The sequence below is a fragment of the Tenebrio molitor genome, chromosome 8 (assembly GCF_963966145.1).
Source record: "Tenebrio molitor chromosome 8, icTenMoli1.1, whole genome shotgun sequence".
Lineage (NCBI taxonomy): Eukaryota > Metazoa > Arthropoda > Insecta > Coleoptera > Tenebrionidae > Tenebrio > Tenebrio molitor.
Window position 1 is genome coordinate 1955701 of NC_091053.1, and position 25471 is coordinate 1981171.

The 25471-nt window shown below is 47.7% G+C and overlaps 8 protein-coding genes across 12 annotated transcripts in view; 5 read left to right on the plus strand and 3 right to left on the minus strand.

The window, feature by feature from the left end:
- LOC138136767 (acid sphingomyelinase-like phosphodiesterase 3b) overlaps window positions 1–3776 on the plus strand; it is a 161310-nt gene extending 157534 nt beyond the window's left edge. The window contains exons 8-9 of the mRNA XM_069056065.1: window positions 2149–2333; window positions 2382–3776. Of these exons, the coding sequence (XP_068912166.1) occupies window positions 2149–2333; window positions 2382–2604 (408 nt within the window). The 3' untranslated portion in view covers window positions 2605–3776. The remainder of the gene's footprint in view (window positions 1–2148; window positions 2334–2381) is intronic.
- A 172-nt stretch (window positions 3777–3948) lies between these two features.
- Window positions 3949–5211, plus strand: LOC138136763 (phospholipase A2 inhibitor beta-like). The gene has a single exon (XM_069056061.1). The coding sequence runs from the start codon at window positions 4000–4002 to the stop codon at window positions 4951–4953; it is 954 nt and encodes a 317-aa protein (XP_068912162.1). The 5' UTR covers window positions 3949–3999; the 3' UTR covers window positions 4954–5211.
- Window positions 5212–5830: 619 nt separating this feature from the next.
- On the plus strand, window positions 5831–7349 carry LOC138136761 (methionine aminopeptidase 1). Of its 2 annotated transcripts, none has more exons than XM_069056057.1 (3): window positions 5831–6136; window positions 6264–7004; window positions 7054–7349. In XM_069056057.1, the coding sequence occupies exons 1-3, from the start codon at window positions 5977–5979 to the stop codon at window positions 7284–7286; spliced, it is 1134 nt and encodes a 377-aa protein (XP_068912158.1). In that variant the 5' UTR covers window positions 5831–5976; the 3' UTR covers window positions 7287–7349. The 2 variants fall into 2 exon arrangements, with proteins under 2 accessions (XP_068912158.1, XP_068912159.1); XM_069056058.1 differs by having other exon boundaries at window positions 6082–6212.
- On the minus strand, window positions 7295–8086 carry LOC138136766 (peptide deformylase, mitochondrial-like). Its single transcript, XM_069056064.1, has 2 exons — window positions 7703–8086; window positions 7295–7651 (listed from the first exon to the last, which is right to left on the minus strand). The coding sequence occupies exons 1-2, from the start codon at window positions 8072–8074 to the stop codon at window positions 7337–7339; spliced, it is 687 nt and encodes a 228-aa protein (XP_068912165.1). The 5' UTR covers window positions 8075–8086; the 3' UTR covers window positions 7295–7336.
- A 194-nt stretch (window positions 8087–8280) lies between these two features.
- drosha (ribonuclease 3 drosha) lies at window positions 8281–13613 on the minus strand. Of its 3 annotated transcripts, none has more exons than XM_069056046.1 (11): window positions 13520–13613; window positions 12512–13444; window positions 11961–12455; window positions 11651–11910; window positions 11443–11600; window positions 10188–10642; window positions 9788–10140; window positions 9384–9737; window positions 8957–9279; window positions 8761–8906; window positions 8281–8713 (listed from the first exon to the last, which is right to left on the minus strand). In XM_069056046.1, exons 2-11 carry the CDS (start codon window positions 13311–13313, stop codon window positions 8451–8453), a joined length of 3609 nt encoding a protein of 1202 aa, XP_068912147.1. In that variant the 5' UTR covers window positions 13314–13444; window positions 13520–13613; the 3' UTR covers window positions 8281–8450. The 3 variants fall into 3 exon arrangements, with proteins under 3 accessions (XP_068912147.1, XP_068912146.1, XP_068912148.1); XM_069056045.1 differs by having other exon boundaries at window positions 12512–13413; window positions 13520–13611; XM_069056047.1 differs by lacking the exon at window positions 13520–13613 and adding an exon at window positions 13476–13492 and having other exon boundaries at window positions 12512–13413.
- Window positions 13614–13707: 94 nt separating this feature from the next.
- On the plus strand, window positions 13708–15722 carry LOC138136759 (cyclic nucleotide-gated channel beta-1-like). Its single transcript, XM_069056056.1, has 5 exons — window positions 13708–13929; window positions 13973–14207; window positions 14255–14645; window positions 14699–14914; window positions 14960–15722. The coding sequence occupies exons 1-5, from the start codon at window positions 13840–13842 to the stop codon at window positions 15654–15656; spliced, it is 1629 nt and encodes a 542-aa protein (XP_068912157.1). The 5' UTR covers window positions 13708–13839; the 3' UTR covers window positions 15657–15722.
- Window positions 15647–25471, minus strand: spel1 (DNA mismatch repair protein spel1). The gene is made up of 6 exons (XM_069056049.1): window positions 25304–25471; window positions 25146–25195; window positions 16838–18494; window positions 16244–16790; window positions 15971–16193; window positions 15647–15924 (listed from the first exon to the last, which is right to left on the minus strand). Exons 1-6 carry the CDS (start codon window positions 25338–25340, stop codon window positions 15679–15681), a joined length of 2760 nt encoding a protein of 919 aa, XP_068912150.1. The 5' UTR covers window positions 25341–25471; the 3' UTR covers window positions 15647–15678.
- Window positions 19334–25124, plus strand: LOC138136753 (interaptin-like). Of its 2 annotated transcripts, XM_069056044.1 has the most exons (3): window positions 19334–19487; window positions 19820–24229; window positions 24272–25124. In XM_069056044.1, the coding sequence occupies exons 2-3, from the start codon at window positions 19820–19822 to the stop codon at window positions 25031–25033; spliced, it is 5172 nt and encodes a 1723-aa protein (XP_068912145.1). In that variant the 5' UTR covers window positions 19334–19487; the 3' UTR covers window positions 25034–25124. The 2 variants fall into 2 exon arrangements, with proteins under 2 accessions (XP_068912145.1, XP_068912144.1); XM_069056043.1 differs by having other exon boundaries at window positions 19820–25124.

Consider the following 25471-nt stretch of genomic DNA (forward strand, 5'->3'; position numbering starts at 1 on the left):
TTAGCTCCCGAAATACAAAACCGCTGGCGGAACTTCCTCTATTTTTGAATTCAACTCGTCCGGGCCATTAAATTGACATTGATTTGAATCGAGTTTGCGACAAAACATTTTTCTCTCTTTTTTTGTCGACTAAGAGAAAATTTTAAATGCCCCTAGCTCCCTTATTAAGCAACATATCGTGATGAATCCTGCACTACTCGATTCATCACTTCAAGTCGCTTCCTGTGAGCCGAAAAAATTGCAGTTTGTTCTCTTAGTTTTCGAGAAAATCCCAAAAATCTAAAAATACTTTTTTTCTGCACATTATTTCGTTCAAAATGACAGTAAAGCAACGATTCTTCCTTCATTGGGATCCTTTCGACCAGTTCGATCATCTAGACCAGATTTAGTTTGAATCGATTCATTCTGGACACGATTGAAAATTTTTGAATCTCGGACTGATCCAAATCAGTTTCCATTTGCACATGATCTCGCTTATTATTAAAGACACGGCGATAATTCTTGCACCCTTGGATTCCCCTCGTTCTCCTGATTAATTTTCTGTAAACTAATTGATCCTGCGACGTACAGTTGCCGAATAGTCAAGCTGCAAAGTTCACTTGGAAATTCCTTCTTTTTAGCTCCCGAAACACAAAACCGCGTCTGCAGGCGGAACTTTCCCTATTTTTGAATTCAACTCGTCCGGGCCATTAAATTGACATTGATTTGAATCGTGTTTGCGACAAAACATTTTTCTCTTTATTTCGGCTAAGAGAAAATTTTAAATGCCCATAGCTTCCTTATTAAGCAACATATCGTGATGAATCCTGCACTACTCGATTCATCACTTCAAGTCGCTTCCTGTGAGCCGAAAAAATTGTAGTTTGTTCTCTTAGTTTTCGAGAAAATCCCAAAAATCTAAAAAAACTTTTTTTCTGCACATTATTTCGTTCAAAATGACAGCAAAGCAACGATTCTTCTTTCATTGGGATCCTTTCGACCAGTTCGATCATCTAGACCACATTTAGTTTGAATCGATTCATTCTGGACATGATTGAAAATTTTTGAATCTCAGACTGGTCCAAAGCAGTTTCCATTTGCACAAGATCTCGCTTATTATTGAAGGCACGGCGATGATTCTTGCACCCTTGGGTTCCGCTCGTTCTCCTGATTAATTTTCTGTAAACTAATTGATCCTGCGACGTACAGTTGCCGAATAGTCAAGCTTCAAAGTTCACTTGGAAATTCCTTCTTTTTAGCTCCCGAAACACAAAACCGCTGACGGAACTTCCTCTATTTTTGAATTCAACTCGTCGGGGCCATTAAATTGACATTGATTTAAATCGTGTTTCGAGCAAACATTTTTCTTTCTCTTTTTTTCGACTAAGAGAAAATTTTAAATGCCCATAGCTCCCTTATTAAGCAACATATCGTGATGAATCCTGCACTACTCGATTCATCTCTTCAAGGCACTTCCTGTGAGCCGAAAAAACTGTAGTTTGTTCCTTTAGTTTGCGAAAAAATTCCAAAAAAATCCGCACTCTTACATTGCTCTTATTCACAACAGACATGATCAGATGTTTATATTTTTGTCGTATCCGTAATGTATGTAAACATTTCCTCACATTAATATTTCATTAATCTACTTCATGTTTAAAACGTAATGAAATAATTTATTAAAATAATTGTTATCACAATAATTGTGTGTGTCTACCAGTGCTGAAGAGATTAAATGGGCGCTTTTCAGTGAATAATGAATCATAAACCTCACGTGCATTCAAAGGTGGAAACCTCCATTGTTTCATAGATTTATGACCATCTAAGTTAAATTATAAATAAGCTGAATAAGCGTGTCCTACTGGAGTTTATTTATATTTTACTCAACTCTGAAAATCTCACAAAGGATGCAGGATACAGCTGCGGCAAAACAACAAGTAACTTCGTATAAATTTATCCATTCCGTTAAACAACAAAAATCAATTAATAGCTATTTTCAATACAAGTGAGCAAAGTAGTGCATTTAATCACGAGGAATTGACATTAACTCGTGATTAAATGCACCACTTTGCTCACTTGTATTGAAACTAGTTATTCTGTCTCCGACACCACCCGGTGCGGCCAGCCACACTCAAAAACCATACTCCAAAAACTAATTTCTCGCCGTCGCAGGTTCTCGACTACACCCAGTACTACCTGGACCTGTCCCACGCCAACTCCAACACGAAAAGCGACGCCGAGTGGGTCGTGGAGTACAACTTCAGCTCGTACTACGGCATTTCGGAGATAACTCCGAACTCCCTGCACCAGCTGGCCGACAAACTGACCTCAGCCAGCCACAACGACTACTTCAGGAGGTAGAAATCGAACAGCACCCGTCCCGTTCTAACCGTCGCCATTTGCAGGTACTACAGTGCCAACTCAGTCCGGATGTACAACAACCCCCAATCCGGGTGCGACGCCAACTGCGCCCACACCCACTACTGCGCCATCACCCGGGTGGACTACCAAGAGTTCGAGCACTGCCTCAAGACCGCGGCGAGCGCTCTGGCCTCTTCGTCGCCGTCTTCGTCGGGCGCACCCACCATATTTGTGCTCGTCTCGACTCTTGTGATCCGCAAAGTGTGATAAACTCCACGAGACGTGGACTGTTAAGAAATGAACCTGTATAAAAGATGTGTAAAGCTGTGTTGTCGAGTCTCTTTTGGTTTGTTTCTTGTTGTTTGGAGAATTTGGTGCTAACCGTTGCTCATTCATTTGAACAATCTAGATCCAGTATTATTCTAAAACGTTTCGATTTGTTCTAAAAGGACTCAACACTAGATGTAACATAATAAAAAAAAAATCTAGGATACATGGAATTGGTATTAAATTTTACGGATGAATGGATGCACTATTTATCTAAAATATTTTTATATCGTGCAATGTAAATATGTAAAACGTGCAACAACAGTGTAACTGCGCGTTTGACGTCTCTTTGTAAAATGGAGCTTTTCTCGTGACTCGTTCCGGTGCAAGTTTCGTTCACTAATGATTCATCATGCCCCGGGGATCCCCCTGATTATTAATTTATACAAACGCACCGTTTATGAGAGCCCCCACATAAATGATTCGTGCCGTTTCAAAATATCCAAATCCTGTTCCCTTGACGAGAGTTTATATTTATGAATCCTGCCAGGACGCGCCAGGATTAAAATTTGCAAGATGTGTTCTTGTGTGATAACGTACTATAATTTAGGTAAACGATTTCATGTATTTTTATATCATTTAAATGTTCTAAAAAAATGTTGTACATAGGGCATACCTAAGGTTGTTGCAAGCGACGAAACTGACCAATTTGCTATTATATAGCATCACTACTATTATAGCTGTCTATTATATTGTATAACCTTCTCGATAATGTTGTTACTTAACTTTTATTATACCTAACCTATACATGTACTTTACTAGATGTGCCTGGCTAATCTTGTAAGCCCCAGCGTTTCGTCTTTTATCAATACTCATCATCAGTCTCGTCCTTGAGGGCACATCGTTCCACCCGCAGTAACACACCTAACCTAACACGGTCACGTGATACTGTATTCTTCCTATATACAATGTGTAAAGACACTGTTAAATTATGTTGTACCAGATGTTTTTATACTGTGACCATCTTATGCTTTCAAACGAGGGAAATTGTAATTGATGCCACTGTGAATACTCGAACTAATTGTTGTACGTAGTTGTTGATCTAATGTGTTATTGTTTTGTATTTTTTATTAAGATTTTATTTCTAATCAAATAAATAAAACTGAAACGAACTCAACTCTTCATTCTTCCAAACCCGGCCAGCCGCATCTACGACGTACGTCGCTCAACTCTCTACTTATTTTTTGTTCTTCGACCCCTCCAGCCACGCCACTGCACTGAGCGATTACAAAATCCACACGTGTCGAGAAGGGTTATCGCATCTTTCTAGAAATGTTTACGCTCGCTGGAATCGTGTTAAAAGTTGACACAGTTTCGCAACGACGCTCCGCAAGAATGTCCAAACTGTTGTTCTTGATCTTTTTGTATCTGGTGCGCAGCGCCACACCCGATTTCACTTTCAAAAATGTGATGGTGACTTGTGAAGACGCCTCCGACGAGGAAGTCCCGTTCGGGACTGTGGTCACAGCCAATAAACTGAAGCCCCACTTGCCTAGTTCTTCCTGTGAGAAGATCTCGATCCAGCACGCTTCCATCCCGGCGTTGAATCCTGGTTCTTTGGCGGACATCACCAACATCTCGCTTCTCTTGTTGGAGAACGACAACATCCAAACGGTCGCACCTGGAGCGTTCGAAAACGTCGCCGTCGACGAGGCCCTCTCGTTGAAATCAAACAAACTGAGAGAAATCAGACGTGGAGTGTTCAACCACGTCCGCACCCGCAATCTTGTCTTGAGCTACAACGAGATCTCGCGCGTGGACTCAGCAGCTTTCGACAACATGACCCTCCTGGAGACGCTGTTTCTCGACAACAACAGACTCAAGAGTATTGACAGCGAGTGGTTCAAGGACTCGCCCAAGCTCAAAAAGCTCAATTTGCAGAACAACCAGATCCTGGAGATTCCCCCAGACGCCTTCAAGAACTTGGCCAATAACGGAGCTTTGCAGATCAATCTCAACCACAACTTCATCTCGATTGTTAGTCCTGACGCCTTCAGGACTGCCAGGAAGATACAGTTTTTGGGGCTGGCCTACAACCAGCTCAGCTTCTTGCCCAGGGATTGGCTGAGGAGAGTCAAAATGAACCTGCTCAACCTGTCCAACAACAGATTCGCGTGTTTGAACGGGGGGCTAGCGGGGAGACACTCCACCAATTGGGTCGACGGGAATCCCTGGAACTGCAAGTGCTTGGAAGACCTGAAGAAGATGGAACACGGGACTTTTGGCAGCATCCAGGCGGACGAGGCGCTTCAGAGGTGCAGCCAAGTGGCTTCGAATTTGCTAAAATGACCACGACAATCCGAGGTGTTTGTTTAAGGACCTTGAAGAAATAATCGAATGTTTTTACCAAATAATCATTCAAGAAATGTGTACACAGCTGATAACACTTTCCAGTTAATAATTGTAATTGATTTGTCTATAATTTGATTAATTACAACATGGTGATTACGGATTTGAATTAATCTCCACAATAAACTTCTTTTTGACCGCTTGTGTACCTAACATAACCTTAAGAGCCGCAAAATAAAGATTTTTGTAGAAATTAAATTTCTTGTAGTATGTATTATTATTGAGGGGTTTGACAGTAGTTTAATATGTGTAACTTTTTAACTCAGATTTTTATGCCTAGTTTTCTTAGGCCCGGTTGTATAAAGCAATGTCAAGTCTTTGTTAAAGTTAACATAATGTCAAGTGATCTGATTGGAGGATATTTAACATTTTATTTAAATCAACCAATCAAATGGGCGGATTTCCGACTTGACGCGTTGTTAGCTGACACGATGTTAACTAAGCTTTATATAACATTAAAAAACAACATTGAATTTGACTTTTTACGCTGATTTTTAACCCCTTTTTTCTAATTCAGATTTTCCTAAAATATCCGCTCTGATGTAACCCGAAGTTTTGCATAACATTCCCGTTCTTTGTACAAAACTCGAACAGTAAACACCACCATTTTGTTACGTTTCTTAACCGCGATTGCCGTTTTTCGGCCCAATTCAGCAGCATGTCCTTATCTAAAAAGATATTCCATTTTTTTTAAATACACGACAGAAGTCGGAGACAGAACAAGCAATGATCGACCACGACCACAGGTGCTGCCTTAGCCACCGCCAGAACCATTTCCTCGAAATAAATCGAATGAACTGGTTAAAATTGAGTTTCTTGCGGGCAGTTGGGCCCATTTCGTTGAGATTCTTGTAAATTGTAGCTTTGGGGTCGAGTCGCTGAAGCCGAACCGGCAAAGTTGTCAGTGACAGTGTCGGCGTAACTGTAGTTACCGCTCTACCAAAATCCTCGTGTTCCTGAAAAATGTCCACTTTTGGCACTTGCGAAACCCCCGGTTGCGGCAACACCGCCAAACTGCAGTGCCCCACTTGCCTGAAACTGGGCATCCAAGGTTCGTTTTATTGTTCGCAAGAGTGCTTCAAAAACAACTGGAAGAACCACAAAATCATCCACTCTTTAGCCAGTAAGTAAGGTTAGGTAGGTAAGACGATCACAATTATTAGCAATGATCGCGTTCCTGTCCGGGTACTTCGCCCCAAGTGATTAGAGTATTCGCGTGCGCGGCCCCCACTCACGATTCGTTGTTGCAGAGGGCGAAAACCCTGATAAGCCCCGGGAGACTTCGTATAACCCCTGGCCGTACTATACCTTCACGGGGCAGCTCCGCCCTTTCGCGCAGACCCCCAAGCGCACGGTCCCCGAGGCGATCGCGCGCCCCGACTACGCCGAGCACCCTCAAGGGCTGCCGCTAAGCGAGCAGGCTGTCAAAGGCTCGGGGCAGATCAAGATCCTCGACGATGAGGAGATCGAGGGGATGCGTGTTTCGTGCAAGCTGGGCCGCGAGGTGCTGGACGAGGCGGCGAGAGTCTGCGACGTGGGGGTGACCACCGACGAGATCGATCGGGCGGTGCACGAGGCGTGCCTCGAGCGGGACTGCTACCCTTCCCCTTTGAACTACTACGAGTTCCCCGCGTCGTGCTGCACCTCGGTCAACGAGGTGATCTGTCACGGGATCCCCGACACTCGACCCCTCAAAGACGGGGATCTGTGCAACGTGGACATCACGGTGTACCACCGGGGCTTCCACGGCGACCTCAACGAGACGTTCTTCGTGGGGAACGTGAGCGACAAGCACAAGAATCTGGTCAAAGTCACGTACGAGTGCCTTAGCAAAGCGATAGGAATCGTCAAGCCGGGGGAGAAGTACAGGGAGATCGGGAACGTGATACAGAAGCACGCACAAGCGCACGGGTACTCCGTGGTGAGGAGCTACTGCGGACACGGAATCCACAGACTGTTCCACACCGCCCCCAACGTGCCCCACTATGCCAGTAAGTCGCCACAATTGAGACAACCCCTTTGTACTTTTCGTTCGTTTAGAAAACCGCGCCGTGGGGGTGATGAAACCCGGCCACTGCTTCACCATCGAGCCCATGATCTCCATGGGGACCTGGCGCGACGAGATGTGGCCCGACAAGTGGACAGCGGTCACGGCTGACGGCCAATGGTCGGCTCAATTCGAACAAACTCTCCTCGTAAACGAAACAGGCTGTGAAATCCTCACCAGACGACGGAACTCGGAGGGGACACCCCACTTTATGGATAAAATGTAAATGACTCGTTTATTTTTTAACTACGTAATGTATTCTGTTGGAAATAAATATTAATGGGCCCCATACGGCAACTCCACTTTGCCCCCTCTCTCGTTCACGACTTGCCAACAGCTGCAAGCCAAGCTCTTCCTGTCCATTACGTCGGTGTAGACCCGTCCGTTGAGGTGGTCCATCTCGTGTTGGACTATCCTGGCGGGCCAGCCCACGCACTCCATCTCAAACCTCTCATTCTCCTCATTGAGACCTGTCAAGTGTACACCCCTGCACCTGGGGACTTCGGCCTGGAAGCCTTTCACGCTTGCGCAGTACTCCGTGAATGTGAGTTTCTTGTAGTCGGTCACTCGGACTGACGGATTGATCACCACCTAAAACTAAAATTATGATTATCACTGCTCTCCACACGACTAGTACTTTACTGTAAACGGAACAATTTGCATTTCTCTGCTCTCGCGTTCCTTTTCGCTGAAATCTTGGAGGTGTTCTTCGGCGAACTCCATCACAAACAGTCTAAAAGGGGCGCCGATCTGTGGCGCCGCAAGTCCTACACATTTGTACTTCCGCATCACCTTTCTCATTCTATCAATTAAAAATTTTATCTCCGGCGATTTCACTAGATCTGACGGGATTTCCAACGACACGGCCCTAAGTGTGGGGTCCCCGATTTGGACGACGTGCTCGTAGGGGGCTTCGGGAGATTTGCCCTTCACGAGACCCGAATACCACGAAATAACTTTTTTAAAACTGAAGTGGCGCATTTGGGTGCGAGCTAACCACGTAGAAACCGACATTTATTATTTAATTTTACATAAAATTAATTCATATATATTTGAGGTTACATAACCTCAAATTCACATGATCACACATAACCTCACTTCTGACAATTGTTTACACAACAAACATAACTTCAACACTTAAAATTGACAAATATTCAAAATTCATTTACAGTTTTATTAATATCCAAGGAATGCTGGCGGAGGAACTTTACCAAAATACCTTACCGAAAAACAATATTTATAAAATATACTTCAGTACAATTTTATAATTCGACTGTGAACATTTCAATTGATCTACACATGATAATGGAACTTTTCGACTGATTTAGATTTTCCTGTACGATAAAATACTAAAAATAAATAATTGCCACTACTTCACATTTAAAATTTCTTATCTTTCGTCGCTCAACTCGTTATCGCTGGATCCGTACCACCTCTTCTTGTCGCCTTTGCTCCGGGGCGAGCTGTCGCTGTTGCTCGACGACCTCGACTTCGACTTGTTGAACCTCCTCCTGGAGTACCTCTCGGGCGACTTCGACGCGAACCCGAACGACGACATGACCGACCTGGACCTGCTGTGGTGCTTCTTGTTCTTCTGTTTCTTCATGCTCTTGGCGATGACTCGCTTCTGGTGGTCCAGTTGCGGGAACAGATCTAGAAAAACACTCTGCCGCCACTCTGAATCGCCCTCGTATTCGTACCTTGCGAGATCTCCAGCGCTTTCTTCGCCGCGTTCATTTCCGCCTGTTGGATGCTGTGGCCCATCGCGCTGGCCAACCGCCGCCCCCGGAAGTACACCGCCACGGTGTACACCCTCGTGTTGGTCGGCCCTTTACACTCGATCACCCTGCAACGAACGTCGGTTATGTGAAATCGGCACCGGTCGGATTACCGAACTTGTAAACCGGAATGTCCGGCTCGCCGCCGTCCATGGTCCTCAGGGTGAGACAGCACTGCTGGAGCTTGGACTTCGGATCGTTCCAGTCCTGGTTCATTATGAAGTCTTGCAGGCGCGGGAACAGCGTGACTTGGCAGAAGACCTCGCAGAACTGCAGGCCCTGGTCGACGTAGAGGGCGCCGATGAAGGCCTCGAGGAGGTCGGCGCGGTCCTTCGTCTTCAGCTCGGCTTTGGGGTTGTTGTAGACGGCGTAGTTGGACATTCCGAGGTCGTCGCAAACTACGGCTTGCGTCCGGTTGTTCACCAGAGAGCTTCGCAACAGCTGAAACATGTCTCCACTTAAACCAGAACTCCTCGAAAGTTCAAGACTTGTTCAGAAAGTGCGTGACCGAGTGTTGTGTGATTGATACGCAACGGTTGACCCACCGACAAGTGTCCTTCGTGATGCTCCGGAAAATATTTGTACAGATACTCGGAGGCGATCAGTTGCAAGACGGTATCCCCGAGAAACTCCAGTCTTTGGTTGGACCCCAAGGTCAGATTCGTGTACCCCACGCTCCTATCGGTGAAAGCTCTGGCCAACAGTCTTATGTGGTTGAACTCGAGCCCCACCGACTCCTCGAACTTGGTCAGATTTTGCAACAATTCGAATTTCGGTATCCACTGTCTGTCCCCGGTGGGTTCCTGTTCTTGGAGAGGGTGCGGAGGAAGATTCATCCACACCTGGAGCAAGTCCGGATGGATTTTGAAAAGCGTCTCCGAGAAGACCCTATCGACGACCTGCAACTCTCAACTGACAACGCAACATCCACCGTGACATTCTCGCTTACGTCGATGCCTCCGTCGAGGAACAGCGCCCCCATCAACGCCTCGAAACAATTGGCCATCGCGTGTCGCAGCTCCAGATCGTGGCACAGATCCGACCCGTGAGCGTAAAGCATGAACTGGTCCAGTTTGAGTGTCTTGGCCAGCACCGCCAGGTGCTGGTTTTGCACGATGGCGGCTCTGTACGTGGCCAATCCACCTTCCTCCAGGTCCGGAAAAGTGTAAAACAAGTGAATGGAGGAGAGGAACTCGACGACGGCGTCGCCGAGGAACTCCAATCGCTCGTTGTGGGTGATGTTGGATTCGGTCTCGTGCTGCTTGCCGAACCGCGACATGATATTGATCAGCGTGTTGATACCTAAACAGACAATGAGCGCGGCGCCCTCTCGCGTTCTCTCAACAAACCTCGCTTTCGAGTGTTCATGTAGTGAATCCTCCTGTCACCGTACTCCGGCTGTCGGATCCCGCAATTCGTCAGGGAGTTCCTGGCGTGGTCGGGGTTCGTCCCGAAGTTCTCCCTGTACGAGGGGTGGGTCAGAGCCAACTGCAACAGCGCTCGGTTTTTGAATTTGTAGTTGATCGAGTCTTCCAAGATGTTGAGGGAGTGGTGAAACCTCAAGTGACAGACTAGGACCGGGATGAGCATGGCGTGCTGGATAATGTCGCACATGATACCGGTACGGTAGAAACCTTCAGCTGAGACCGCCACGGTGATGTCCCTCTTCATCTTCCCCTGGGTCCGCATCTCTTGCAGCTTGTTCTCTTTCGACTCTAGCTTGCGTTTGTCTTCGAAAGTGGGCTTGGACATGTTGGCTAAGAGGTGGCGAAATTTCACGTAGTCTCTCCAGGCTTTCTGATAACTGCAAAAAATCATCGCGTGGTTAAACAAAAATCTGGATAAGGGCGCTTTGAAAAGAAAAAGAAAAAATTCTCTTTTTGCACCTTCTTTCTCCTCTGTAAGTCACCAGCGCTCCTCGACTAGCTGCGCAAACTCAAGGTTTCAAAATCACTAAATATCATTTTTCCGACACACTTTTTACAGTAAACAGCCCCAAACCGCCCCCGCGACCATTTTGTAACATTAGATGTCCGTTGATTAGCGTTTTATATTAAAAAAATTGCACTTAATCGCAAATTGGACGTTTCGCTTGACAAGAATGACAGCCGACAGGTGCGGCAACCGAATAGACAAAACTTGTGGCAAAGCACTCTTGACGTGATTAAATTAAAATCTGGTTAAGGGCGTTTTGAAAAATGTTCTACAAAATTGACCTGAACAGTTTTAAATTCAACAATGAACAATTCTAAATAATGTTTCTGTGAAAAAAATGCTCTTTTTGCACCTTCTTCCTCACCTGTAAGATACCGGCGCACTTGGACTAGCTGCGCAAACTCAAGTCCGCAAAATCACCGAATATCATTTTTCCGACACACTTTGTACAGTAAACAGCCCCAAACCGCCCCGGCGACCATTTTGTAACATTAGATGTCGATTAATTAGCGTTTTATACTAAAAAAATTGCACTTAATCGCAAGTTGAAGGTTAAACTTGGCAAGAATGACAGCTGACAGGTGCGACAACTTAACAGACTAAACTTGTAGCAAAGCACTCTTGACCCAACTTTTAATTAGTCACCCCCATGAGGGGGTCGCAACTCACTCGGGGTTCCCGGCGTAGCTCAGTTGCGGCGGTCTGATCCCGAAATGGACAATCTCGGGGAACTTGTAGCTGCCGGGTTTTTGGTGGTCGATGTTGCGGTCCAGCTGATCCACTCGCACCGAGCACGGTTTTTTTCCGGGGTAAGTCACCACCATTCCCTGCCAAAACTCCATTATTCTCCTGTCACCAAAATCTCTGTCGCCGCTACCTTAATCTTGTCGGCGTAGGTCTGCCACTCGTACTGACTCATCTTCACCATGTCCTCCAAGTCCTTCTTTTCGATCAGCGGAATCGAGCTGTCCACCAGATACTGGAGGACCTCTTTCATCGACAGGATCTCCTTGCCGTTGTCGGGCAGCTCCCGCACGAATCTCGGCATGAAGTGGAACTGCGAACAACCGTCGTCGTCGCCGGCAGTTTTGAAATCCAAATCCACCAGCTCCAAGACTTCTTTGAACAAATAGTCATCTAGAAAAGCGCCTTGATGACACAACAAGTGAAATGAAGTCGACGCTTACGGAACAGATCCAACTCCCTCACTGTAAAATTGTCGGGGATTTTTTCCTCGATGTAGAGAATGGTGTACTCGATATTGAACCGGATGACCTTACAAGTGGGCAATTTGACCAACGGGAAATGAGAAAACATGGAGAAACCCTCGAAGATAAACTCATGCTCGTCGTAGTGGATAATGGTGGGGGTCTTGATCAGGAAATTCGTAGGAGGGGAGATCGTGATCCTGTAATGGTAGAGCTTGTCGGCGTTGTTACTTTCTGGAACGCACTTTTCCAGGTGTTGCTCTCCTGGATATATCCCGTGCCGGATCCCGGACTTTCTGGATTTGATCGAGCATCTGCACAGCGGACCGTCGTTCATCTCGCCTGGATCGTTGTACCACATTTCCGGGTGGAGTCGATCCGGGTGTTGCTGCTTCCGTTGCAGTTCTTCCATGGTGCAGTCTTCTTCGTCGGTCAGCTCTTCTTCGGAGCTTCCGGAGGAACTCGTTTCTTCGGCTGAAACAGCACTCTCAGTACTACACAAAAAATAAATAAAACAATTTTTTTTTTACATTTATGTTTGCACAATCTCGCCCTGTTTTTCCTCGGCGGGGGCACATACTTCGGCTTCAACTCGTTGATCTTCCTCGCCCTCAACACCAACTCCTCGCTGAAGTAATCGCATATTTGCACTGACTTCGCGGTGGCCTTCGTGACCTTCGCATTACTGTCGTCCTTCACGTAGAACAAATCCGACGGTGTGGACCTCGTCCAGATGTTCTTCTCCTGCTCCAGCACCTCTTCTTGGTCGACTCTGGCCAACTCCTGGATCCGATTGGAGACCTCCTCTCTCGACGAGCAATAATTGCGCCGCCACTTTGACAACACCGAGCTAGACTCCCGCGGCTTCTCCGTCTTGGCGCTGCTCCGGGCGCGGCTGTGGCGGCTTTTGCTCCGACTTCGACTCCGCCGCCGCTCCCTGTTCTCTCTCGAATTCCGCGAAGAGCGCGACCGCGACGGCCTCCATGGCGACCTAGACCGGCGATCGTACTTCTCACTGTCAGCTTTTGATTGCTTGTACGATTCCAGTTCCTGGCGATAATCGCTCGGCTTAGCTCGACTAGTTTCTTTATAATCAGACTCGCGTTTTTCCTGGACCGGATAAGGGGTGTAGTTGTAGTTGTAGTGACCTATAGGCGGGGGCGGCACGTTGAAATTTACCGGCGGCGGGTAGGGCGGCATCATCGGCGCGTACGACTGGTTCCACTGCCCCCACTGGCTCCACTGGCGCGGATCAGGGGGCGCGTAATTGGGGTCGTAGTTGGGCACCATCGGGTATGAATAATTCGCATTGTAATAGTACTGATCGCTCATTTCGACTAAACTTAAAATCTTCGTTAATTCTTATCACAGATACACTCTTGAATTGACCGAAATTATGATTCGAACTCTTTCATTTTGGTATGTAAGGAGTCTACAAAAAGTGAGGTTAGGTATTCAACAATCTGCAAAAATGTTTTCTTAATTTTAGTTTACATCAAAACACAATTTCAACACAAATGGATATACTCAGTACTCACATGTGTTTGTTTAACAATAAATAAAATTATCAATTGGAACCATTACGTCACCATGTCAAAGGTCGAATTGCCAACCGCACAACTTTAAGAAATCCAAAACCCCCAGGCCTGCGCCACTTCAAAAGCGAAATTAGAATTTTTAATCGATAATTTGCGATTTTAAGTGAAAAAATACTAGAATGCGATTTCATACTGGTACCTATTGAAAATTATATTTATATTTTTAAGTTTTACTTAAATTGTCAAATGTCAAATAAAAACAATTGAAATCAATAAAAATTTAATTTATTGTGTTGAAAAGTTAATAAAAGAGCTGGAAAATGGATGTTATGCTACAACGCCATTGCGCCCGTTACATTTACGTGGTCCCTGACGGCTTGCGCGAGCTCATGAGCGACATTTCCAGAGAAGTAGCGCCGCCCCCTTAGGCCCCACTTATCCAGTTCTGTCCAGGTCCTGCGGAGTCAACCTGAGGACATCTACACCTTCATCGCCGACTATCTGGACGCCCTCCTCATCACCCGAGAAAACGCTCGCGTGTCGGCTAGATTTGTGCAATACATGACGGAAGCGTCCGAGACCATCGTGGAGTTGTTGTCCAGGGCCGGCATGAGCCGGGAGAAAGCGGACAGCGCGGCCGAAGTGATCCAGGACGCTTTCAGGACCTGGAGCGAGCGAAAAGGAATCCGTAAGTGTCCCACGAAGGTGAGCACAAGTCTGACTAATCTGGAGCAGTGAAGGAAGACGAGGACACCGTCGTGGCTCGCATCATCGAAGAGGCGGGGATTTCCGAGGCGCAGGTCCAGGCCGCGGCTGTGGTCATCCAGAACGCCTTCAGAGCCTTCAAGAATCGACAACAGCGCGAGGCGCAGCTCCTCAGCGGCATCATCGACTGGAGGGTGGCGGCGAGAAGCGCGATCCGACTGTACAGGAGGACCGGAGTGTCGCCGGAAGAGGCAAAGAGAGCCGCCAACTTGATCAAAGCCGCGTACAAAGGGTACTACACCAGGAGGGCCATCAGGCAGCTGAACGAGACTCCGATAGGTCCGCAAGAGAGAGGCGAAGACACCATGACCATCGACGACACGTACTCTATCTCGTCTTCGTTCAGCATGGAAGCTAGGAAGTACACGTCAGCTGGAAGTGTCCTTTTTTGAATATTTAATTGTGAATATTTAGGTCGAAAGGTGTCCGCATCGATTACAACACGGTGGTACCTCACGTGGACTTCGGCGGTGAAGAGCTGATCTCGCGCGACCTCAACTCCATCCTGGAGGAGGAAGTGGACGCGCCTCAGCACAAAGACGTGATGATGAGGATCTTCGGCGACTCGATCAAACCGGAGAAGACAAGCGAAGAGTTCATCCGAGAGATGCTGGAGGAGCGGATCTTCAGGTGAACAACACAGTTAGACAGTCAGGCTTATATTTTCGAGTGTAGTGCGCTAGGTACCGACGACAAAGTCGAACCGCTGATAATCGACGAGAAAGATTCCGACACGGACGCTTTCGTGCCGCCTCCCGTCACCGAAGAGGCGGTAGAACCGCAACTGAACCGGTCGCAGATCCTGCCGACGATATCTCAAGACGAACTGGAACAAGAGCTGATGGAAGCCAGAAAAGAGATGGTCCGGCTCAAGCAGGAGTCTCTGATGAGGCACACCGAGCAAGCACAGCCCGTTCCGATGAAATACGGCGAGTCGCAACCCCAGCTGCCGGAACAAGCAAAGACAGAGACCGTCCGCAAGCAGTCGTGGGAAAGAGCGAAGGAGGCGGCGGAAGAAGCCCAAGCGCGCGAAGAGGCGGCGAAAACCAAACCAGTCGAGAGGATCAAACAAGGGGAGCTGCGACAGACACCATCGCAACTACCGGCGAAGGTGTCGACCGAACAGGTGCCCGACGAACCGCCGGCTGAGACCGACGCCGAACCAGGAGTACCAATCGAGGCGCACGACTCGCACACCAAGGCGTACCTTGAACAGCAGAGGGAGGCGCCGGTGGAAGCACCGACGGAAGTCGCCGAAGCTCCAACCGAGGCGCCGGAACCACCACCAGAAGCTCCAGCTGAGTCACCGAGTGAAGAACCCCCAGCACCAACAGAAGCGCCGACTGAACCAGAAGAAACAACTGACAATTAAATTCTTTATTGAACAACAACCACTAGGACAACAACCCCTTAATAAATAAATTCTCGCTCCCTTCCAGTTGCTCCTTCAGTTTATTCACTTCTCGGAGCAAATCTTCATCGCCCAAGCCATCCGGATCCAACTGTTTCACTTTTTCCAAAACATCTTCGATAATCTTGTCGCCATCTTTGATAATCTGACGTTTCAAAGACTGTTCGTAGTCTCTGATGAGTTGAGTACCAGCCGAGTGTTCGAGTTTCTTCTGGTGCTCAATCGCCGCCTACAAAAAACAATTGAAAGTCGCGCCACATCGAGCTGTCACATACCTCGATGACGTCATCCGAAAACTCGACCATTCTGGCACAGTGTATTCCGTAGCTGTTGTCGCACTCCCCTTCGCGGACTTGGTACAAAGGCGTGATGGTACTGTCGGTGGTGACAGCAGTCACGTGTTTGTTGGTGACCGTGGAGTACATTTCCGCCAGTCTCGTGATCTCGTGGAAGTGGGTGGCGAACAAAGAGAAACATTTCACCTCTTTGGCCAAGTACCTGCAACAGCGAATCACGTGGTACTTGCGGAACCTTCGCGACTGACTTACTCTGCAATCGCGAACGCGATTCCGCACCCGTCGTAGGTAGAAGTACCGCGCCCCAGCTCGTCTATGATGACGAGGGAATTCGCCGTGGCGCTCTTGATGATGGTCGACGTTTCGATCATCTCGACCATGAACGTGGACAACCCTTTCAGCTGGCAGTCCTCGGCGCCGACTCGCGCCAAAATCGCGTCGACCAGAGGGATTTCGGCGTAGTTGCAAGGGACGAAGCACCCGATCTGGGCCATGAGAACGCACACGCCTATGCTTCTGATGAAGGTGCTCTTGCCGCACATATTCGGACCCGTGATGATGTGCAAAGTGGCGCCGTCGTGGTCGAACTCGACACTGTTGGGGATGAAAGAGACGTGTTCTTGGTGCTCGATGCAAGGGTGGCGCACTTTGAAGAGTTTGAAAGTACCCGTTCCGGGTTCGTGGAGTTTAGGCCTGACGTAGGGGATCTTCGCCCAAACTGAGACATTCGCGAATGACACCAGAACGTCGACGGTACCGATGTAGAGGTTCAGGTTCCTCAAACTGTCACCGTAGCCGGCTGGAACTTGTCCCTAAGATTACGACCCTCGAGGGGGTGGTACGTACCTGCCACATCGAAGATCTCCGCGATGATCGTCTTCTGTTGGTCCTCGTAGGCCGCTTTGGCCTCCGAGTAGTCCGCGTTGAGATCGCCTAGTTTGTCGTTGGTGAAACGTACTCCCCCCTTGACCGCGTCGATGATCTTGTAGCGCGAATTCGAGCGCAGCGCGTGCTCTTCCTTGAGCGTCACCCTGAAGAAGTAGCCGTGTTGGTCGTTGCACTCCAGCTTGATCGTCTTGTCTTCGTCGAAGCCCAAGTCGTTGGCCGCGTTCCGCAACAACTTCTGCATCTTCTCCTCGATGCGCTGCTTGCTCTCGGAGATCTCGTTCAGCTCGGGACTGAAGGTTCTCTTGACGAGGAACTCGCCTCTGTCGACCAGCTCCAAGTCGAGGATCTCCTCGATCATGTCTTGGTACTTGTCCAGGTCGTTGCGGATCTCTTGGATCGGGTCGACCAGAAACGACTTGACGCAAGGATTGTCGAGTTCTTTGAGCGTCTTGATCAAAGTGGGAACAGCCCCGACCACTTGGTAGACGCGGTAGCAGTCTTGCAGACTGGCCTTCTTGCTGGAGAGCTTTTTAGACAAGAGCAACAAGTCTGGCAGGCGGGGCAAGATCTCCGCCTGGAGCTGTTGCCGCGTTTGGGGGTCTTTCACCAAACACTCGACCACATCGTGTCGTTCGTTGATCAAATGTATGTCCTTCAGGGGCTGTTTGATCCATTGCTCCAGGAGGCGACGCCCTTGATTGGTCACGCAACAGTCCAAAATCCCTTTGAGACAAAACGTTTTAGACTTGTTGGGGAGAAGCATGTTGTCTTCAACTGTCGACACTCCAGGCTTCGGGAGGATGTTAAGAGAGTACAACGCAGCGTTGTCCAAACGGACGTATCGATGGACGTCGACGGTGCTGATCTTGAACTGGTTGAAGTTTTGTTCGTCTCCTGTCAAATTGAGGAACTTGATGACGGCGTTGAGACACCCCAGAGCTTCCTTGAGATTGGTCTCCGGAAAACTGACAGAGTTTCTTTGTTGGCCGTCGCTGAAGAACAACAGCCGGTCCAAGTCTTGGATGACTCCTTCCGACCCAAAGTCCGCACGTTTCACTTTGGCAACAAGCACACTGTTGCGTTCGAGCACCTTCTTCAGCTCCACCAGATCTGCAGTGTCCCCTTGAGGAATGATGCACTCCCTGGGACCCACCTGCGCGATCAGGGCCTCCAACTCGGTGAAACACTCGTTGTCGTTGATCTCGCACACCTGGAACTTCAACTCCGTGGAGTTGACGCACGCCACCGCCACCACCTTCCCTTTCACGATGCGCGCCCCCATCACGTAATTACTAAACGTGATGGAGGCGTTCTCGAAAAGGACTTCCTCGAACTGGGAGAGATTCCCCGGAGAGCCTTTGTACTCCACGTTCCATTCGTTGATCTTGTTGGGGGAAGCTTTCACGTACACCTCCACCCGGTACTGCTTGACCAGGAGCAACTCCCGGATGAACCTCTCGAACTGGGACTTGCGCAACACCACGTACGACAGCTTGGGGTCCTCCCCCATGTACTTGACGATGTTTCCAGTGAAGCTGGAGGCATGGCTGGCGTCTTCGCCGTGCAGGGTGTAGTACTCGCCGTGGTTGAAAAATCGCAAAGTGGACGTCGGTTTCTGGAAAAGTCGCCGATTAGGACGTCAGCGGCGCGATATGGAGCGCAGGTCATGTTTGTCGAAAAATTCGTAGAAAGAGACTCGACGAGTGACTTTTTCGATGAACCAGTTTCATTTATCGCGTCTTCTTGTAACAGTTTTGATCGTAAACAAGCGATAGCGATGCACTTAACACACTTGAACCGTACTTGACACATTTTGTGACGTTGCGACGGAAACGAAAAAGCAACAAATGAACGCAAAGAAAGGACAATTGAAGAAGAGGGCGATTTGGTACAGCTCCTCGTGGGTCAACAAGATGATGCACAATCCCACACACAGGGAAAGCAAGAATTGACAGGTCTTCCGTGGTCCACACTGTGGCCAGATTTGTTACCTATTGAAAACGTGTGGGATTATGTCCATCGCAGAATATGTTGGCATTTTTGGAAATTTCTGAGAACTACATGAATTTAAAAAATTCGTGATGTCCTAGATAAAACAAAACAACGTCATTACAATGCAAACATTACTTGGAAGTACAATATTTTTAATAATCAAAAGCGATAAGCGCGTCTTTATCACGTGGGGAGAAAATGCGGTAAAGAAAAAAATTGCAAAGCAAAAACCAAAATAAACAAAATTTAATAAGATCCGACCTTTGGACCCTGGAACAGCAGATAACCTATTTACACCAGACCAATTGATTTTTTTCTGGATGCAGCGAAGAAGGCATAAGAATGAAAACTGAGAAATAAATATTGCATTAAGTGGAAAAACATTTTTCTAAATTACTAAAAACTATTTTGGGTTTTATCGGTTCTTTCAAAAAATACAATAATTCACTCGAAATCGAGAGATAAAAGCGGGGGGGTCATGTCCACGATAACTTCTTAGCCTATATAGGAATGTAGAACGTTTTAAATGATCAGTTTATGCAAAAACAATTGAAGCTGTTCGACGGAAAAAGTAATAGTTTGTGCATTTGGACATTATTGGTGGAAAACCGCACAGGTGAGCGAATTTCGAGTATTTGCTAAAACTGCAGCTGCAGGATTAGTTGATAAGAGTTGGTCGAGGTGTCCAAGCTTTGGAAAAATTTTTGGCAAAAGCGAATCATGTCTTGGTGACGTTTGCTTCGAGATTGGTACACCTGATAGGTATTTCCTACAGGTCTGAGACGCATCTATTTAGAGTTCAACGCTCCAAATAAACCTTGCTTTCGTCGAATAACAAAAATTATTATAATTAGACTTTGATAAGGTAGAGCGCGATAATGCGGTAATTGTCCCGATAACCTCCACCTTGCGCAACCCAAACCGACCAATCGCCTCGTTTTATTCCAGATGAAACCGGCGGTCCTCCTTTGCGCCGTCCTGGCCTCGGCCTTGGCCAAGCCCAACGGCTTCTACCACCAAGAGTACAACTACCAGACCTCGTCGTCCCACTACAAAAACCACGAGTTGCAACACCGCAACCAAGACGAAGGTTTTTACTCGAAAGATGGCGACCTGGAAGGTAGATTACGGCCGCGGGTGAATGCCCACAGCCAGCACAGCGAATACGTGAATCCGAAGCTGCAACACGGCTACCGCCTCGGCACCGACCGCACCTCCTCATTCGGCCAGCTCCACGCCCAGAACCGATACGCGGGAGGCGACCCGCCCTTCACCCAACCCGAAATGGGCGGAGCTTTCGGTTTCGCCCCGCCCCACCAGAACTACGGCATCGACTCGAATCTGAGACAGGTTACGACAAGTCTGGAGGAGGAGATGGAGAGGGAGCTGCAGAGGGCGGTCTACGACCACTACCAGAGGGCGGTGGCGTACGGGGGCGGGATCAGCCAGGCGCAGATCGAAACCGACAGGAGGCTGCTCGAGGAGGAGTTGCGGAGGAATGTCACGATGAGGTTGCAGGAGGCGCTGAAGCAGCACTACGGGAATCAGGGGATCAGGGGGGCGTACTCGTACAGTATCATCGACGGCAGACTCCAACCCAGCGCCAACTACCACAACCAAGAACTGACCGATTTGACCAGACAGATGGAGGCCAACTTGATGAAGCATCTGGAGAGACAAGTCCAGACGTATTACCACACGCGGGTGGACACCGCGGTGCACACGCAAAGAAATACGTATCGACGAGTCGGCGACAACTATCCTGGGGAGCTGCAGCAGCGCCCTATCTACCAACCGCACCCCCACGGAGAGGTCCCGATCCGCCCTCAACCCCACCCCCACGGACAAGTCCCGATCCACATGCAACCCCACCCCCAACCGATTCCAATAGGACACATCCCCGACTCCATCACGACAGTCGCCACAAGAGTACAGACAGAACTGAACGAGCACCTGAACAAGATCCTCGAAGACACCCAACACAGATACTTCTCCGAGCGCAACTTCCAAAATCGCGGGGCCTACAACTACGACGCCATCTTGGCCCAGTTGCAGGAGGAGTTGAGGGCGAACATCACCCTCCAGTTCGACGAACAGATCAAGAGGGCCTACGGCTACACCAATTACGTGGCCTCCAAGTACAGCGTGGAAGACATCGAGAACCTGCGACGACAGATCGAGACCAATCTCTTGACCAAGTTGAACAGGGACTTCCTCAAACAGAGGGACAAGTTCTTCCAGATGTTCCGCGTGTACGAAGCCCCGAGACCCATCCCAGCCAATCACGTCTACTATCCAGTCAACACGGTACACCAGCAAGGAGAGATGGTCGCGGTGCATAGACAAATGCAAGAACAACTGTCGCGCCAGCTGCAAGCCGCCTTGATGCAGCAGTCGTACAGACAGGCCCACATGTACACAGGGGAGGCGTCGAACTTCAACCCCCAAGCGCACTACCAAGCCACCCTCGACCAAATGACAGCAGAACTTAACAGAAATCTCACGCGGCAGATGGAACAGATCAGCAGTCAGCAGTACCAATCGGGGGCTTACGGGGCACAACTGGCCGCCATGAGGAACCAACTGCAGCACGAACTGATGAGACAGCTCCAGCAAGGGTTGCAACAGTCGTACAGTCGCTACAGCTCGTGGAGCAGCTCTGCCAGCAGTTCCAGCAGCGGGAACTACAGACAAGTCCGAGGGTTTGATCCGAATCTGTACAGGAGTTACGGCACTTCCGGTGGGGTCAGCGCGTTGGGTGAAGACTGCATGATGGGGGACGACCCCTCGGCGTATCAACAAAAAGACAGCGATGAAGATTTGACTCAACAGACGGAAGATTTGACTCAACAAACTGAAGATCTGACTCAACAAACACAAGACCATGACGATTTGACTCAGCAAGTACAAACTCATGATGACCTCACGCAGCAAACTCAAGACGATGAGGATCTCACTCAGCAAGTACAGACTCATGACGACCTCACTCAACAGACTCAAGACGATGAGAATCTCACTCAGCAGGTACAGACTCATGATGCCCTCACTCAACAAACTCAAGACGATGAGGATCTAACTCAGCAAGTACAAACTCATGATGACCTCACTCAACAAACTCAAGACGATGAGGATCTAACTCAGCAAGTACAGACTCATGACGATCTCACTCAACAAACTCAAGACGATGAGGATCTAACTCAGCAAGTACAGACTCATGACGATCTCACTCAACAAACCGAAGGTTATGAAGATCTGACTCAACAAAGTCAAACTCACGACGATCTATCTCAGCAATCTCAAACTCATGACGATTTTACTCAACAGAGGCAATTGGGTTCACAAAAACCTCCAGTGGTACTAGGTCCAAGTGTTTATCAAAAACCGCCACCAAGAATGATGCAGACGTATAGTTATCACCCTCGAACTCACGATGATTTGACTCAGCGAAGGCAAACTCACGACGATTTGACTCAGCAAAGGCAAACTCACGACGATTTGACTCAGCAAACTCAAGATGATCTCACCCAACAAACTCAATCGTTTGATTATTATATGAGGAGACCACAAGTGGATCTTCCAAAACCTACACCAAGATACCAAAGCAACCCTTTGAATCAAAATCAGAATCCGACACCAAATATGATGGGCATGCCAGGTCCACCTGCGCCTACACGTCCCGCGGAGGTGCAAAATCACCGAATTATTGAAGCACATCAGACTATAGAGCCGCCCATTGAAGTCCAAACAATTCAGCCGTTGTATTCAAAACCTGTTGTCGGTCAACAACCCCAACAAGTCCAGACCAGCTCGTTGTACTCCAGACCGGGAGGAATCAGACGTGACCCACTGTACGATCCATATTTGACCCAACAGACTCAAGATTTGACACAACAAGTCCAACCAGGAGTCAACACTTACAGAAGTTATCCGCCAGCGGAAAGGTACCGTACAACTTACCAAGTACCAGCTCAAGAGCAGTACCCTCAAAGGAACACGGTGAATCACAGAGTGCAATATTACGAAGGCCTTAACAGACGGTCCCAGCAACAAGAGTGGAGAAACAAGATTCGTAATCAGTACCATGGTCTTATAACAAAACCATTATCGCGGGGGGACCAGATCGAAGATGGTCACATTTTGACTCAACAAACACAAAACACCGGTTTAGGCACACTACAGCAACCCCAGAATCAACTGGGACAACAAATCGACGATTCTGATCTAGCTCAACAGACGCAAGATCTGTTGGGACAACAGACCGATGACAGTTTCGGGGAGCTTCAACAACCTCAGAATCCGTTGGCACAACAGATCGACAACGCAGGCTTGACTCAACAGACACAAGACCCAGGTTTTGGTAAATTGCAAATTGGTGACCAGCACGGGCAACAGTTGGTAGATTTGACTCCTCAGCAAAACCAGTATGATGGTTTTGGTCCGTCGCAACAAACACAGCATAGTCGAGGTTTGTCGCAACAGACAGAAGAGTTTGCACCTTTGCAGATTGGTAGTCGGCCTCAACAGCAAATCCAGAGTTCTAGCTACAGAAGATATCCGTTACCGAGTGTACCTCCGCAACCAATTAGAGGTCCAGTGCAACAAACGCAAAACAATTTTCCTCAATCACAAACTCAACAAACCTGGGATCCGACTCAGCAATCCCGAGGGTTAACTCAACAATCTCAAGATTTGAATCAGCAGCCTCAAGATTGGAGTCAGCAAAACCAAGATCTGACGCAACAAACTCAAGATCTAATTCGACAAACTTCGGACTTGCCTCACCAATCTCGAGACTTAACTCAACAATCTCAAAGTTTGAGTCAACAGCCTCAGGACTGGAGTCAAAACAATCAAGAGCTGACTCAGCAAACACAAGACTTGACTCAACAAACGCAACCTCCGTTTAGACAAAATAACGACCTGGTTCGACGCATATATTTTGATCAACAAACGCCAGAATGGCGTCAACAACATCAAGAGCTGATTCGACAATCTCAAGAGTTACCTCAACAAACGCAAGATCGGGGTCGGAACAATCAAGACCTGACTCAACAAACCCAAGATTTGACTCAGCAATCTGAAGACCTGACTCAACAAACCCAAGATTTGTCTCAGCAATCGGAAGACCTGACTCAACAAACGCAAGATTTGCCTCAGCAATCTGAAGACCGGCCTCAAATGAATCATGACCTGGTTCTACACACTATATATTTTGATCAACAAACGCCAGAATGGCGTCAACAACATCAAGAGCTGATTCGACAATCTCAAGAGTTACCTCAACAAACGCAAGATCGGGGTCGGAACAATCAAGACCTGACTCAACAAACCCAAGATTTGACTCAGCAATCTGAAGACCTGACTCAACAAACGCAAGATTTGACTCAACAATCTGAAGACCTGACTCAACAAACGCAAGATCTGACTCAACAAAGTGAAGACATCGACCAACCGATCGAGCCGCAAGTAGCATCGAATAAAATCTTCCAAGATCAACCCTCCCAACAATTGAAGCAACAGACTCAAGATTTGATCCAACGAGAAATCAACCAGTCTCAACCAGTCAGTACCGATGTGGCAAGTACGGACCGTACTCAACGTGAGGAAGCTGAAAGGAAGTCTCAAAAGCTCATCGATCTTTTGAAAAACCAGGCGCAACGCAACAAAGAAAAACAACAACAACAGGAACAGCAACAGCAAGATTTGAAGCTGGGGCCTATGGAGTACCACCCGCAACCGGTCTATTCGTTTGTGGATGGTCACCCGGTACAAGTCGGTACCACGAGACAACTGCCACGAAATCAGTACCAAGTCCAACAAATTCCCGAATCGGTACCACAAGAAAGTGAAGATCAACAACAGCCTATTAAACCAGTCTACGGTACCGACGATCAACAAGTCAGTACTACAAAACAATTGCAACAAGGGCGGAGCTTGACTTCGGAATCACCCAATCAAGTTAATTACGGAACGGAACAAGAACATGAGCAAGAGAGTGAAACTGTGAGGGATATTGAACCTATTGAACCTCAAGTAGCAAGTGAAGTTCAACAAATTGATGGACCTGTACCGCCAGAGGAGCCACTAGATGGGAACGCGACGACCACGAAACCGGGATTTTGGTCCAGGCAATGGACGAGTATTAAAAATAAAGTGGGTTAAGTTAAAACTTTGTAAATTCTTCGACGACAATGGTGTTTAGATTTAATTTATTGTATTTTGATCGTTTTCTTATTAAATTGATGAAAAATTAGCAGTTTGAATGCATACCTACCTCTGGTAAACCCCTAAAGAACGTCACGAACAGGCGCTGCTGCTTGAAGTCTGAAAAGATTAAGAAACATTTTGATTCATAAATAACAAGACGGGATTAAAAGTGAGGTTATGTGCGATCGACTACTTGAATTGATTAACTCTCAGGTAAGAACTCACCCAAGTTTAGAGCTTGTGTTGGCTCACTTATTGACATTTTTAATAGGTACTATAAAACTCTATTTAACACAGTAATTGGTAAAAACAGAGAATGGTAACAAACTGTGCAAAGGCGGGAAATTCAACAGATTTTGTTGATTGAACTGTCAATTTTGTGTTGCCACCATA